Source organism: Anthonomus grandis, chromosome 14 (genome assembly GCF_022605725.1).
Source record: "Anthonomus grandis grandis chromosome 14, icAntGran1.3, whole genome shotgun sequence".
In the NCBI taxonomy this organism is placed as follows: domain Eukaryota; kingdom Metazoa; phylum Arthropoda; class Insecta; order Coleoptera; family Curculionidae; genus Anthonomus; species Anthonomus grandis.
This window is the reverse complement of record NC_065559.1, coordinates 20,055,785-20,072,479: the sequence shown is the minus strand read 5'-3', so window position 1 is coordinate 20,072,479 and position 16,695 is coordinate 20,055,785. Positions and strand designations below refer to the sequence as shown.

Genomic DNA, 16,695 nt, shown 5'->3' with positions numbered 1-16,695 from the left:
TTTTGTGAAGTCACTATAAAACGCGGTATAACAAAAACGCATCTGACATCGAATAACAAAACGAAAATGACACCTACACGTAATTTAGTCTGTGGCTAAGTATGGTTAAAATGTGACAATTATAAAAATGACAACTAAACATAGGTTTACCTATAGTTAAGTATAGATCACAGCACGTGTGGTCAGACAATAAATGCGGTTCCTAATGAACTATGTACATTGTTAAACAACGCGTCTTTGGAGATACTCGATGCTGGATGTATTTAATCGAATGAAAAAAACGAGGCCTGCCGTGAGCACACATTCTTATTTGGTTAGTGGAAAGAATTCAAATAGATAATATTATATGAGCCGAAATTGCCGATCATGAAGCCGATCTACATGATTGTAATTATAGATATGATTCGTGGACCGTCTGGTGTCAACAATCCGCTTCGAATATTGTTCAACGTACGGAAACACCTGCAGTGATAACATTGACCAGTTTCTTTGCGATCTGCCAAAGCGATCCATTTGCACGAACCTTGCCTTACTCGGAGATGCCACGTTATTACACCTGGAATGCTTGATCGAAGAATTTTTAATGACGGAAGCAAGGCAATGCGATTCCTGGTTATCCGGATGTGCATTTTACTGATGCTCCTGGTCCTATGTATATACTATACAGTTCATCCAATAAATGATGAATACTTCTATTTCCGATTGTTGATAGTAAATATGCGTGGGCCAACGTCATTTGAATCACTAGGGACTATTAATAATGCAATATTTCCAACATATCGTACTATATGAAAAGATCCGATTTACTAGAAAACGATACCCATTGGGATAGGATAATCGTTGAAACCATTATCTCTGCATCTTCAGATACGCACATTTACTATCATCATTTTAACATGCTTTCCATCGAACCCATTCAAACTTTAGGATAAATACAAGGATAGTAGAAGATATTTTATAGTATTATATATTCAGAAGATATTTTACATCAAATTCGTGTCAGTTCCAGAATTACTAATCACTATCTTCAGATGAATGAGGAGATACATATGAGTCGCCTAGATGCAAATCCTGACAAGTCACACTTTTACCGAAACCTTTACTATTACATCAGATTTATGAGAATACATAAACCTACACGTCCATAACATTTTATAGAGCGAATGCAATTAGCATAGGCCTTTAAAAATGTATCTTATGTGCAAAAACCAACAAGTCCAGCCCCATTTTAGCTCGCCAATGAAAGTATAGCATGATGTTACCTGATTTCGCTATATTAACGTCCTAGTATTTAGTTGGTACTACGCATTTCAGTTGTTTGCATCAAGTGAAGTAAACAGCTTTCTTTTTCAGTGCTAAAATCGATTCTATAAATCGTTTAAACAGTGTTGAAAAATGTATTAATAAATAACAATGTGACGTGAAAAAGGCTCGAAAAAAAAAAGTGTGAGACAAAAAGAGAAAAGGCAAAACGAGCAAGGTTATTTATAAATCAAAGGAGAACAACACAAAGTCTCGGTCTCAAAAAATTATTTAATTTGTTAGAGTGGTGACACGTGTTTCGATCCTAAGAGCATCATCAGACCTAAAAAATAATGTAAACAAAACCAAATAAAATTACAAAAAGACCTTAAAGTGAAACAAAAAAGTATACCTCAAGGAGCTTAAAAACACGCCGGACTGGGTCAAATATACACACACACTGAACGGTAAAATATAAGTTTAAAAAAACTGACGTCACAAATATATAAAAAACAATAACGTAGAACTTGAATACAAGAAAATAATAAAAAAGGTTAAAAGGAACTATCGAGAATTGAACCTACAACCTTGCAACAAGACTGTTACTGTTTGCTGCGTTGACCGCTAGGCCACACCGTTCATTCGATAGCTTGAAAAGAAAGGAGGGGACTACAAGATGTTATTAAAAATGAGTCCCGGCTCAAAATTGAACACGTCATTAACGCAAGTTAAAACTGGACTCTTCTTCGCTCTTGTAATCTCTAGCTTCTCTAGAAGATCCAGCTTTTAGCCCTTCTGGCAGTCATGAACCACTGCCACATTATTGATGTAGGAAAAATTATGACCTGTTAACAATAAATGATTGGCAAACGCTAACTTGGTCTCGACAGTATCTGTGGCTTTAAACTTGTTCACCAGACCTAGATGTTCTTGTACCCTTGTTGAAATTTTTCCTCCCGGACTGTCCCACATAAGTCGTAGGGCAATCGGCTCAATGCAAACTATAAACTCTCAATTTCGAAAGCGGATCTGGCTTATCCAATGGTTTAACCAGATTTCGCTTTACGGAATTAGAAGTCTTAAAAGCGATTGAGATGTTAAAAGGTTTAATGAATTTCGCCACCCCCTGGGAAATACCTCCAAAGTAAGTTAAACATCTAAAATTTTTATTATTACGTTCCCTTTCCTCCTGATGTACAATGTGGTACGAAAATTTGTACTTATTAAAAAACTTAGAATATAGTTTCTTGAAACTTGATAGAGGGAAGTTATTGTTGATTGCAATAGATTGTAATATATTGTACTCTATTTTAAAGGCTATATTGGAGAGAGGTAAATTAAATAATCTATAGAAGAATGAGTTAAGAGCAGCAAATTTGTGTTGACCAGGAGAAAGGGAGTTAGATTGAATAATATTATCCATAGCGGATGGTTTTCTGTACACTTCAAAAGTTATTCCATTGTTGTACCTAGCCAGAAGTAAATTTAAAAATGGTAAATTCTTATTAACTTCTTTTTCCAAAGTAAAAACTATGTTACTATGAAGAGAATTTACGGAATTCAAAAATCTCGTCAAATCATCGTCGTTTCCTCTCTAGACTAGAAAAATGTCATCGACATACCTTTTGCATGTAATTATGAATTTAAAAAACTTACTAAGCATAATTTGATTTTCTAAATGGCTCCTAAATACTTCGCTTAAGAAAGGTGAAAGGCATAAGCCCATAGCGAGTCCTGCTGATTGCTTAAAAAAATTTCCATTAAATTTAAAAAAGTTTTGTTCCAAAATCAGCGATAAGAGGCATACGAGGTTGTCTATAACTAACTAAGGGAGGTTGGTGGAGTTAAGCAATTCTTTAACTAACGTTTTACATTCTGAGGCGGGTATGCTGTGAAAGAGATTTTTTACGTCCAGGGAAATCAAAATAGCATTATCGGGTATATTAATATTTTTTACAAAATTTGCAAATTTGATTGAATTTTTGATCGAAAATTCATTTTGAAATCCTGTTATTATCCTGAGAGTAGTGTTAAGCGAAGAGGACAGTCTATAGCAGGGCGAACTGATGAAAGAAACCTCTGGCCTCATAGGAATACCTTCTTTATATATTTTTAGTAAGCCGTACAGCGAGTGAGTTCTAGGGTTCATAGGGTATAGGCTGGCTTTATTGGACTCGAAATACTCGAAAGTTATGACGCAATGGTCCAGACAGTTCTTAATTTTGTTAAAAAAGCTAGGAGTGGGATCTTTATTCATCGAAACAAAATCATCGCCAGATGTTACTTATGTATAGGTATTATTTATGTTATGCTTTTTATTTTTATTAAAATAATGACAATTTTTTTAATCAAATTATACTCATTTATAGGTATGTTGCTAAGACATTGCCTGTATATCCCACTTGCGGCCATAATGGAAAACCATATCAGCCATTTCAGTGTACAGGGTGTCCCATTTTGGGTTTTTTTGCGGGGTATCTCCGTTATTTTTAACATATAACATTTATTCATATTTTTCGTAATTTTCATACGCTGCCATTTTTCAAAGCATTTATTAAATAAAAAAAAAACAAATACTTATAATACAAATATTTGACCTAAGAAACCGTAAAATATAAATATTTGACATTTAGTTGACTTTTGTTTTGTTATGAACAAGAGTCATGACCTACTAATAAATTTATGTCCATAATTTTAGAAAATTGTAATTTATTTGTATGTTTCTTAAAAAAACATGCATACAATTATATATTTTTGAAAGGGTAAAAAGCAGACAAATTTATTAGTGCATATATATATATATACAGGGTATTCCATTAAAAAAACATAAGATTGGCTTATAACTCAAAAACAGTAAATATTAAAAAAATAATCTACGCCACTGCATTCTACGGAAAAAATATATAAAACTGTTTTTTTACATATTCGATAAGTTAAAGAATAACCGAAATAGAAGGGAGGTCCGGGACAAAATGTCGAATTTTCAAAAATGGCCTTTTTAAAAACTAAGAGGGCTTTGGAATTTTTGTTAACGGCATCGTTATTTTCACGAAAAAGTAACACACTGTCGCGAAAACCGCATCACGCTAACGTTAAAAATAACGCAGATACCCCGCAAAAGTACCCAAAATGGGACACCCTGTACATCTCAGCTCTCTATGAAAGATGTAAAAAAATTGCATGTAGGGTTTTATCAAAATTTAGTTAAGAGGGGTCAAGACATGTTTATATTACGCCACTGTAACTTAAAAAATCCAGCTAGGCAAAGAAAGCGAACAGAAACTAAAAATAAACCAAAATCTTGTATTTTATCGTATAAAGTGAAGAGAAGTGACGGCCTAATAGTACCAGTATGTCGAACAGCGTTCCAAGGTATTATAGGAACTAAAAGAGATCGAATTCTCAATATCTTAAAAAGATATTGAGAATGATGACAAGCAAAACTCGTTTATTCCTGTCGAAAGAAGAGGCGGAGATTTATATTGAGTCTTCGAAATGCGTGGAATTTCATTACTGCCGATCAAAAACATTCAACAGAATTTATTTACCTGCTGAATTAAGTATTACAAGACTCTGGAAAATGTACAATAATCAAATGACATAAAACGAAGATCTCAAAGTCAAAGAATGTTTCAATGTTGGTTTTGAAACGCCGAAGACAGATCTCTGTTTAACTTGCTTACAATACAAGTTTAACATAAAAAAGGAGCCTTATACAACAAAAAGGACTAATTTAAAAGCACAATAACGTTTTCACAAATTAAGAGAGTTTCTATAAATTTCTTCAAGAGGAAAAAGATAATTAAGTCATATTGTTCTTTGACTGTCAAAAGAATTTGATACTTCCAGATCAGTCAGCCTGCTTCAGTATGCAGAATTACTTTTATCACCTTGCTATAGTATGTGAATCATCAAAAAGTAAACTAACTTCAGAAAATATTTCGTCATATGTTTGGACAGAGTTGGATCGCCCTAGAAGATCAAATAAAATTTCTCATCATTTCTCACCACTTTCCTTCGAAATTTACTTTTGTGGAAAATATACAAATTATTCTTGTTTGTGATAGATGTGGGGCTCAAAATAAAAACTCCACACTTATCGTATGTTAAGCCATTGGTTTTAATATAAAGCTCCAAGACAAACGCAGCAAATTCAAGTACTTGTGTTTCATTTCATTCAATCATGTGTTTGGTCAAATTGAAAGGGTATATAAAAAAATACAGTAATTAGTCACCCTGATAAGTATGTAAACTTAATCAAAAAGCTTACCACTGTTTACAGAATTGGAATTGATGTTAGGGTTAATGATTAGAAAGCTGAAACTCAAATAGTATTAAAGCAACCAGGCTATTGGCATTTTAAGTTCCAACCATCAAAGAAAATAATAATTTAAAAAAAAAAAACTGGAGTTCCACTTGTAAGCTTTTTACAAAAATGACTTATCAAAAAGTCTATGTAAAAGAGGAAAACAGGTTTGCCAAATTTGCCCAAGAGTACTAAATACTGCGATAGCTATTAACCAGGATAAGACGAAAAGTATTGCAAAACTATTGGAGGCGCATTACGGAAAAGAATGGAACAATAAAGATTAACTTATTTTTTTTAATGAAGTAATTCACGAAGCTCTCAACGAAGCTGTACAAGAAAGTCAACACACTGAAGAAAATTATAAAAATAACTGCGAAGCAAAAATATTCTTCTTAAAAAACTGCATCTTTATTAATAATAGAATAAACATAACAAGTTATTCTACAATATTGTGTTTACCTGGACTTGTCGGGTTTTGCATCTAGGCGACTGGTATTGGGGCTTGATCGAATATATGTGTTACCTTATATGCGGTAGTTTATTAGTCAGGTTAGGAACGTCAGTGCTAAATCGTGGAACTAATTACGTATTTAATCGAAAATTGGAACAGGAACGTGAAGATGATTTAGTAGTTGAACTGAAAGGTACATAGAGAAAATATTGTAAATGCTAAAAAAGCCTATAATTCAACAAAGTTGCTTACTTCTAACAATATAACTTGAGCCTCATGGGAAATTATTAACTTAACCACGAACTTTTCAAATCACGGAACAAAGTGTGTTCCTAATTTGGTTACTGATAATGGAAAGAAAGTTACTGGCAACCTCAATATTGCTAATACATTTAATAATTTTTTGTACAGTCAGTGCGAAAGATCACAGATAATTCTCAGGCACCCATGGGAATGAATGTGCCTTTCAACAGTTTATCTCAATCTCTTTTTCTATTCCCTCTCACTAAAGGCGAAACACTTAATATTATAAAATCTTCCTCCAGAAAAAAGTCATCCGGTGTAGACGAGGTACCTTGTTACTTATTGCTAGCATGTGCTAAGCATATTATCTCTCCACTTACCTATCTTCTAAATTTATCATTTCAGTTTGACTATTTTCCTAAAGAGCTAAAATCAGCTGTTGTCATACCTCTTCATAAAAAGGGGGAGACAGCAGAAGTGAGTAACTATATGCCTATTGCTCTCCTCTCTGTATTCTCAAAGATCTTTGAAAAATCTTTTAAAAGAAGACTTATTGCCTTTTTAGATTCTTTTGCTATATTGTCATGTTATTAGTTTGGATTCAGGTCTGGACTCTCTACATCAGATGCTATAATATCTCTTTATACAAATATATTGAATATTTATTTTGAATTGAAATTTAAATCTGTTGGTATCTTTTTTGATCTTAATAAAGCATTTGATACTATTAATCACGCTTGACTATTAAATAAGATCTTTCATTATGGTATAAGAGGTCCGGCTTAAAAATGGCTTGAATCATATTTGACAGGTAGAACCCAGGCTGTTAGATTGAGAGTTAGTGGTCAGGTGACCATATCTGATTGGGCAACTGTCGTCACTGGGGTTCCACAGGGTAGTGTTCTTGGGCCCATTTTATTTTTACTTTTTATTAATGACTTGCCTCTCCTGGTTAATGACAGCTACATAACACTTTTTGCCGACGATACATCAGCAGTTGTCTCGGGTACTGACTATCAGTCTATCCACTCAAAAACCACCAAGTGTATGGCTGATATTGCGGGGTGGTGCCAGAAAAATGGTCTTTGTTTGAATAGTTTTAAAATCAATTTCATTGTTTTCACTCCGATTCTAGCTATTCAGGACCGGAATTTACTCCTTAGAGAGGATGACTGCTAGTAGTAAAAGTAGCCTCATCCAACAACACTCCACCAAGTTCTTGGGAATTGTAATTGATAGACATCTATCGTGGGGTCCTCAAGTGGAATCTGTGTGCAATAGATTATCCCGCAGCCATTATGCCATCTTGCAACTTCGAGACTATGTGGACGCATATATACTTAAAAGCTTTTATTATCACTTAGTGCATTCCACTCTATCCTATGCCTTATTAACTTGGGGTAATTCCTCCAGTATTGGGAGGATGCTAATAAATCAAAAGCGCATTGTACGTACGATGTTTAGACTTTCCTTCAGAGAAACTTGCCGTGGTACTTTTGAAAAAGAAAAAATCCAAACTCTAAGTAGAAGCTATATCTTGGAGTGCACATGTCAAGTACATAAAAATCTTTCAAACTACATGAGATCTGGAGATTTGAATTTTTATGAAACTCGAAATGCAGATAATTTATACATCGCTTTTACCCGGTTGTCGCAGGTACAGGATGGTCCGGAAATTATATCTCTCAAAATTTTTAATCATCTCCCATGTAGAATAAAGAGAGCTAAAACTTTTCCAACTTTTAAGAGGGCTCTTAGGACGATGTTAGCTGACTGTCCTTTTTATTAGTTGACAGAGTTCTTTAACTGTAGATTTATTGACTAAATTAAGTTAAATTTGTTTCCTTTCATATCTTTGTAATTTTATACTATTTTTATTAGCATTGTAGTTTTTTATTGACAATTCCTATACATTGTTATGATGTCGATAGAAATATATGATTTGATTTGATTTGATTTGAATGTACCACTGCTAAATCCCCGACAAAATGAAGTTTATAATACAATAATGAATATATGTCCTGGATGCCTCTGGTGGAACTGGCAAAACATTCCTTATGTCATTAGGTTTAGCCACTGTTCGTACAAGATCCAATATTTTGCTTGCACTTGCTTCTTCTAGAATAGCAGCCGCATTGTTACGATGATGTCGTACGGCTCATTCAGTATTAAAATTGTCGATAAATATTTAAAATATTGAAGAACCCACATGTAATATTTCAAGAAACTCTGCAATGGCCAAAGTTTTATCAGCATCGAAAATGATCATCTGAGATGAATACACACTGGAGCATAAACGTATACTTAAAACAAACGCTAAGAATCGTTGTACTACGATATTCTTAAACCACTTGAATTTTCCTTTGTCAGAAAAAACCACTTCTTCTGATCACATGGCCCAAATACAAAATAATGTTTTTTTTTTTAAATTGAGATTACTTTCCTTAACCTATCAAATACTTTAACAAGATTTTCATAATGGGTTGCTTAATTATTTCCAAATACAATCAAGTCATCTATATAAACAAAGCAACCTTTATGGCGTTAGCCTATCATTGCGATTATCATAAGCTTAGAAAACGCACTTAAACTTATTTTTTACCCCATAGATACTATCCCCATTCAGTCGTAAAAGGAGTATATGGTTTACTAGTCTCTTCGAGTTCTACTTGATAATATCCCTGTGAAAGAACCTTGATATTGAATCTGATTGTATCTGATAATGAATCTAATATTTCTGTAAAAGAGAACAAAGGACGTTTTTTTCACTGTCCCTTATTCTAGGATTAAGCAATCAAAAATCTATTACTGCGCTAAATTTTTTTATCTCATTATGTTCGGCTGTTTTGGGCACAATTAAGAGTGGTGCAGACCATTCCGAAGTGGTTTCCTCAATAATTCCATCAAGAACCATCTTATCGATCTGCCAAAGTATAAGATTATTTTTTTGGCTATCTGTGTAGTGCACAAGTGCCAAACATGATTGCATCATGCTTTTTACAGTTTTTTTCAAAGTACAATTTTTCTCAAATTCTTTAATATAAAGAAAATAGTGAATATTCGCTTCTAACTGACTCGTGTAAATGAAGGAAGATTTCTTGCTTGTCAAAAACGATCACGCCCATACCGCTCGCGATTAGACATAGATCTTGCATACTTTTACAAGTTCACTTTTTTCTTTTATCGGCATTTCAAGTAAATCCCGCACGTAGAAAATAGCAAACCATACACGTACCGGATTTAATATTTAGACCCTAGTATACTAAAGTATGGAATGTCAAAAACTGTTAGAGCTAGTAGAACACTTAGTAATAAGCCACGAAGAGATTAAGAATCAAATTAACACTCAACAGATCACTATTACTAGCACAATTACGGAGCAAATAAAAACACTTAAAGAGGAACTTCTGGTCAACGTTGATCAAATAAGGCAGGAAAACACAGCACTTAAAAAGGAGGTAGAGGAGTTAAAAGATAAGCTTCAGAGGGTTGAAAAGGATTCCAGGAGGTATAAAATCCTCATTCACGGGCTAGAGGAAGGAACGGACGAAGTTTCTGACATAAGGGGGTGTTTAGAATTGATAAATCAAAACCTAGGAGTGGAGTGCCGTTTTTCGGATTTAAAAAACGTATTTCGTCTGGGCAAATCGGCTGCTGAAAAAAGGCGGTCACTCTCGTTAGAGTTAAGTAATTATTTTTAAAAAAAAGAGATTTTAAAAAATAGTATAAAATTAAAAGGAACTTCTGTTTTTATCTCACCTGACTACACACCGGAGGAACAAGCAGACCAAAAACTTTTATACCAGCACCTGAAGACGCAATCAAGCGTATATAAAAAAAAACACACTCATAGTCGATGGTCAAAAGCGGACAATTGAAGATTTAAAAAGGGACAAAAATAAGCTGCATCAATCGAGTGAACCGGCACATAATCAAATCGGCCAAAAATCCCAAAAGCTAACCCAGGACTCAAGTAGTAATAATAAACGTAAAGCGCCAACGGAAGCTAGCGAAAAAAATTTTAACCTCCTAAAAGAAACTTAAGAAGCACAAGCGTCACTTGTTATGAAAATAATTATTAGACGTTTGCATTGATAATAAATAGGTGATTTTGTTTTATTCTTTTAATTTAGTATAATAATAGGGATAGAAAAAAAAAACTTATATTAGTGTAGTTTAATTTTATTCAAGATATTTTAAATGTTTTATTTATTTTAAGCTTGTTTTTAATTTTACCTTTTCATGTATATCCGTATGTATGTATGAATGTATGTAAGTTCTTTTAGTGTTGTAACTTTTAAGAAAATTTAAAAAAATAAATAAATATTTAAAAGAAAAAAAAAATATTAATGTAGTTAGTTCATAAGTAGATTCTTAGTTTTAATTTAATAAAAACACATTACAATGGACACATATGTAAGGGATTATAACTATGCACCTGTAGATACACGTGAATATAATAGTATACATCACTTTTTGGAAGACTTTCCAAATGGAAGGAATTTTACTGTACTGCACCAAAATATAAGGAGTATATCTGGGAATTTTGATCAAATGCTTATAAACTTTAATAAAATATTTAATAACTTAGATATTTTAATTTTAACCGAAACTTGGCAAATAAATGACTTGAATCTTTTTGCAATACCAGGTTATCAATTGGTGTATAGTTTTGGAACTATCAATAAAAATGATGGGGTCTTAATATACATAAAACAGTCAATAAATTTAACATACAATATTGTACAAATAGGGGAGTGTAAATGTCCCGAAATCCATGTTTGTCTTAATAATAACAGGCCACTTGTCATAACTGGAATATATAGACCACCATCAACAAATACGGATATTTTCCTCACAGGACTGGCTCACTATCTTAAAGAAAGTCGAAATGCTTATTTCGGGTATAGTCATATTATAGCGGGTGATATAAATATAAATATAAAAAAATGAAATGATGTTGAGTGTAATAACTATCTAAATATTTTGTCTGAATATAGTTTTTTATCTCTAATAAATAAAAATTCCAGAGTTTTTGATAATTCAGCCACCTGTATCGACCACTTCTTCATAAAAAAATTTTAAGAAAATTTTGATAGTCATTCTAGTGTTATAAAGACGCATATTACAGATCATTATACAATAGTATTACAACTTATTTTTACACCTTCAATTCCTAAGGCTAACTATTCATCAGCAAATAATGTAAAAACTTATATAGATTATAATAAACTTAGAGACTATTTAGGTAAAATGAATTGGACCTCTATGTATGAAAAAACTGATGTACAAGATTGTTATTCCTGTTTTATTGATGTTTTAAGGAAGTTTATTGTGGACAGCACAAACGAAATACGTGTTAAAAAAAAGGATATACCCAGAAATATCTGGATTACCCCAGGACTTATAAGGTCAGTTCAGACAAAAGAGTCATTGTATAAGAAATTTAAATCAAATCCTGATAGGTATAGGGCTGAATACAATCAATATAAAAATTATCTTAATAATCTGATAAAAAAAGCAAAACAAGATTATATAAATAAAAAAATCGAAAATAGTCAGTCCCATACCAAATCTCTCTGGAATGCCATAAATACCCTAACAAATAATAAAAAGAAAGATGTTTTAATTCTAAAGATAAAGAATGATAGAAACCAAATAACCTCAGATCGAAAAGAAATATCGAATGTATTTAATAATTACTTTGCTGACGTTGGGCAAAGTTTAGCAGAGAAAATACCCTTAGTTCAACCAAGCCATAACAAACTAAAAAAAATGGCTAATTCATTCTTTCTTGAGGAAACAAATAAGACAGAAATCGAAAAAGAAATAACTCTATTAAAACCAAATAAAGCACCTGGGTATGATCAAATAAAAGCTGAGACTCTTAAAGAAATAAAAATGTTAATATCCGAACCTCTAACACATATTTTTAATCTTAGTTTTAAGACGGGTACCATACCGACGGAATTGAAAACAGCTGTAATAAAACCGATTTTTAAAAAAGAAGATAAGGAACTAGCATCTAATTATCGGCCTATTTCTTTAATAAATAGCATAGCAAAAGTTTACGAAAGATTAATTAAAGTTAGATTATCTATCTACCTTAAAAAATACGACTTGATATCAAACAGACAATTTGGTTTTCGCGAGGGCATTAGTACCCAAGACGCAATAGGCAATTTAACTAAAAAAATCTACAAATCTCTCGATGGTTGTAATCCTTGTCTATGTGTCTTCCTGGATCTGGCTAAGGCATTCGATACAGTTGACCACCATAAACTGTTGGAGGACTTGGATAATATTGGAATACGGGGAATACCGCATAAATTATTTACAAATTATTTATCTGGTCGCACCCAAAGGGTTGCCATAGGAAATATTTTTAGCGAAACAAGAATTGTAAAGTGCGGTGTACCTCAGGGCACTATACTAGGACCTTTGTTTTTTATAATTTACTTAAACTCTTTATTGGAAACAAATTTTTCAGCAGATATTATTAGCTTCGCGGATGATTCAGTTTTATTTTTTACCGAAAAAAACTGGGAAATTGTAAAAAGAATTTCAGAAGAGGTTTTAAAGGATGTTTTTAATTGGTTTTCGAGCAGGAAATTGAGTGTGAATTATGATAAAACTAAATTTCTGCGTTTTTCATCATACAGAGATGGTCTTCCAAATTATGATAGGTTAAATATTCAATTGAACGATAAGATAACTTATATTTCAGCAGTACCTAGCATAAAATATTTAGGTATTACCATAGACGAACAACTTAAGTGGAATATTCATAGACAAAACGTTGCAAATACCTTAAGATCTTTATTGGGTAGATTTAAGTTTTTAGCTGGAATATTAAGCATTTCGCATTTAAAAATAATTTATTATGCCTTGGTAGAATCTCGTCTTCAATACGGAATTTTAGGATGGGGAGGGGCTAGAGACGTATTTTTAAAATGCCTGGAAATCGTTCAGAAGAGTATCATTAAAATTATTTATAAAAAACCTAGACTATATTCCTCAGATCTACTGTACAGTGAAACAAAAATTTTCGATATTCGTCAAATATTTTTTTATAATATTTTAACATATTTACACAAATATAAGTCAAACATTTCATTAATTACTTATCAGTATAATACAAGAAATCGTCAACAGAATTCCTCACAAACCACTAGAGCTAGGAAGACAATAGGGCAACATTGTTTTACTTATCTTCTTGCCAGATGTTATAATTTTTTACCAGTGGAAATGAGAGGTATCATTCTAGGTAGCAACTCATTGAGATTGGTTAAAAGTAGGATCAAAAAATTTATTATCCTTCAAAATAGACAGCTTATTGATGGTTTGGTAAATGTTAGAAATTAACATGCCCACTTATATGGCCCTTTAATTTTAATCTTGATCTGTGTCTTGCTTTGGTGCAGTACGGTAATAACAGTTTTTCAAAGGACTACAAAATACAGTAGGTCTTTAGTTTGGTAATCCTATTATAAAAATGTTTTGTTGAATTGTTTGATTTTTTTGTTTTGATGATTGATAGTTTAGATTGTTTGTTTTGTAACTTAGTTTAGTTTTGTTGTTATTGCAATTTAGGTTTATATTAAGGCGAAAAAAAAATACCAGCAAGTCCTCGCACAGCGTACTAGCTCCTGAGGGCTGGGGGCATTATGTATTTATTGCCGATGTTTATTAAATTTACTTGTATTTCTTTTGTTATATTGCATTTGAAAAAATAAACAAGATATTGTATCTAAAAGTTTGACTAATATTAAAGAATTCAGTGGCGTGGATTTCCGTTTCGTTCAGTATTCCTCTATGTTTGTTTATTAAGTGTTCTGTGATTATGCATTGAATACCCTGCTAAGCATTTTATAAACAAAATTAGTCATATTTTATTTTACACTTACAACTGCGTTCCTCTTAACGATGCCTCGTAGCCGCAGGTTAGCTTTTTACACAATATCTTACTACAGAACGGAATTATTACCCATATTGACCTCCAATCATCCTTGGAAAATTACTTTTCGGTAGTCAGTTAAACAGACCCAGCTCAATTTAAATCTTACAAGCATTCTGCTTTCGGTTGGTTGTAAATCAGGATATTTTTAATTAAACTTTCGAATTGTTTTTGATATATTCAAATGGTATTGCCTATGATTATTGATGGCAAATACACTATAATGTAAAAACTGTCAGTGTCATGTAACAACCATCAAAAATTGTAATGTTTACAATAAATTGAAGTATTTTTCAAAAACGCGACTATTTTAATTTAGAGGCTTAGTTGCCTAGTAATATGCATTACAGCTATTTGTAATGAAAAAATCGCAAATAACCTTTTTAATCGAATACGGTTACAAATGAAATCATTATGCAAAACTAATCTTCATTAAATAGAGTATCAAAAAATTAATGTATTTGATTGATAAAGCAAGATCTATTACCATAGTGGTAAAATTTTCATTTCTGATTTACCATGAAATTAGTATATAAAAACAAAAGTATTTACAATTTTACCTTAAGTTAAAATAGGTATAAGAATAGTATATAGGGTAATATATTTAATTATTAATAAATTGATTAAACTTTTTAATTTATGTCTGACGTATAATAAAAATTTTCTTAAATACTTTAGCCTCACACCTATAATCCATATGCTCAGTGCGAAGAGCCACCGATAAGAACTGAAGATACGTACATGAAATTTAAAAATTTATGGAATCAAGGAGTTTCGTCAGTATTTCATGGAATTGCGAATTTTCCTGGAAACCTTATGAGTTTTGAAGGGAAGTCTAAGGCAAAAGATGGTGATGGTAAAAAAGAAGATGTCAAATGTGTTTCATATTCACAGTTATCTGATGAAGAACGAGAAAAATTAACTAATATTTATAAGTAACCTAACCTGTTTAAATATATCTATCATTTACTGGTAACCGTCATTTTTTATTTAGATGTGTATGAGATCAATCAAAAATTCATAAATAATTCATTATTATATTATATCATATAAAACACCACTTTCATATTCAGAGTTTGTACCACTTCCTGCTATAATTTCTTATTATTCACTAGAAAATTCACAACAAATGAACTTTAAAATGAATTTATAGTTTTATTTACTTTAAGCGTAGAATAATTAATAGATTGAACAACAAAAACGAGCTAGTAACTAAAATATAAGAAAAAAAAATATGCGCGTGCATGCTCTTGCTCTTGCTCCTAAAGCAATATACGAACCATAACTATCTCTCTTTCTATTTCCACTAACTCATATCTCCTTTTTAACTAACGTTCGCCTCGCCCGATCACACTTTTCGTAACGCATTGGCCAGCTCCCCTTCTATAATAAAATAGTTATTCGTGTTCTTCTCATTCTTGTCATATACTTCAGATCTTTCTTTAGTCTTAGAGAGCTCTAAGGTATACCAATATGTTGGCGATATCCAGTTAAATTATTATTTTGATCCAAATGATAGAACAGGCTCATAAACATAATTATTATTTAAAATTTTAGAGACATATTAGTGCTGTATTGCAGAGGTGTTATTTAGGTATGCGTTTGTTCTATGCTAACAAGCATTTTAAATTTTAAGTAAAAAAAAAACTTTCAGTGTCGTTCATTTAGTGTATTCTATTTTATATTACTGTTTTATAGTTTGTTATTTTTGTCTTGATAAAATTACGCAGCGAGAACTGCAACGTGTACAAAATACGTGTTGTCGATTTGTGTGTATTTTAGGAAAATTTGATCATGTGTCTATCACGATCTATTTAGCTATTACAGTGACTAAAAATATCGTTTCTTTTTAAGTTGTGAATTTTCTTACATTTATGTATCGACTCTATAAAAATCAAAGACTTAAATATTTAGTAGAGAAATTAATTTTTATATTACTACTTATTTGTAATTAATATTAATGTTTAAGAGATAAAAGTAACTTAAGCTAATTTTCGCCTTTTTGGGCAAATGAAATATGATGTGCATTTAATACCAAATAAACATATAATTACATGCCAAAATCCTATAATTTACTAATAAATATCGTATTAAATCCGAAATAGAAAATTTTGCTCTGATTATGTATATCTTTCCAGTTTTCATCATACAAACCATTTAATAATGTTTAAAAAAAAACTGCGGTAACATTTTTATGTTCCAGCACGAATTTCCACTTCTCACCACATAACGAAGTACATGAGCTGCGATGACCAGCAATATTTTTATCCATGTTTTAGTAATATGTACACAAAATTGGATACTTTGTGTACTGTCGTTGTAACCCGGAAGCTACCCTATTGTTTAAACTATGAACAGCATAGTGCGGCTTTGTTTTCCAATCGCATCCCGGTTCGCTACTAGTTTTTGTCGATGTTCGAATAACCTTTTATTGGGACCTTTTTTGTGCCAACTAGATTTTACAAATCATTTGAAAGGGCTTAGTAGTGAATA

General features: G+C 31.9%; 1 protein-coding gene across 1 annotated transcript in view; it reads left to right on the top strand.

The window, feature by feature from the left end:
* LOC126744679 (uncharacterized) overlaps positions 1 to 15,178 on the top strand; it is a 28,225-nt gene extending 13,047 nt beyond the window's left edge. The window contains exon 4 of the mRNA XM_050452191.1: positions 14,881 to 15,178. Within this exon, the coding sequence (XP_050308148.1) occupies positions 14,881 to 15,141 (261 nt within the window). The 3' untranslated portion in view covers positions 15,142 to 15,178. The remainder of the gene's footprint in view (positions 1 to 14,880) is intronic.
* The last annotated feature ends 1,517 nt before the right edge of the window (positions 15,179 to 16,695 follow it).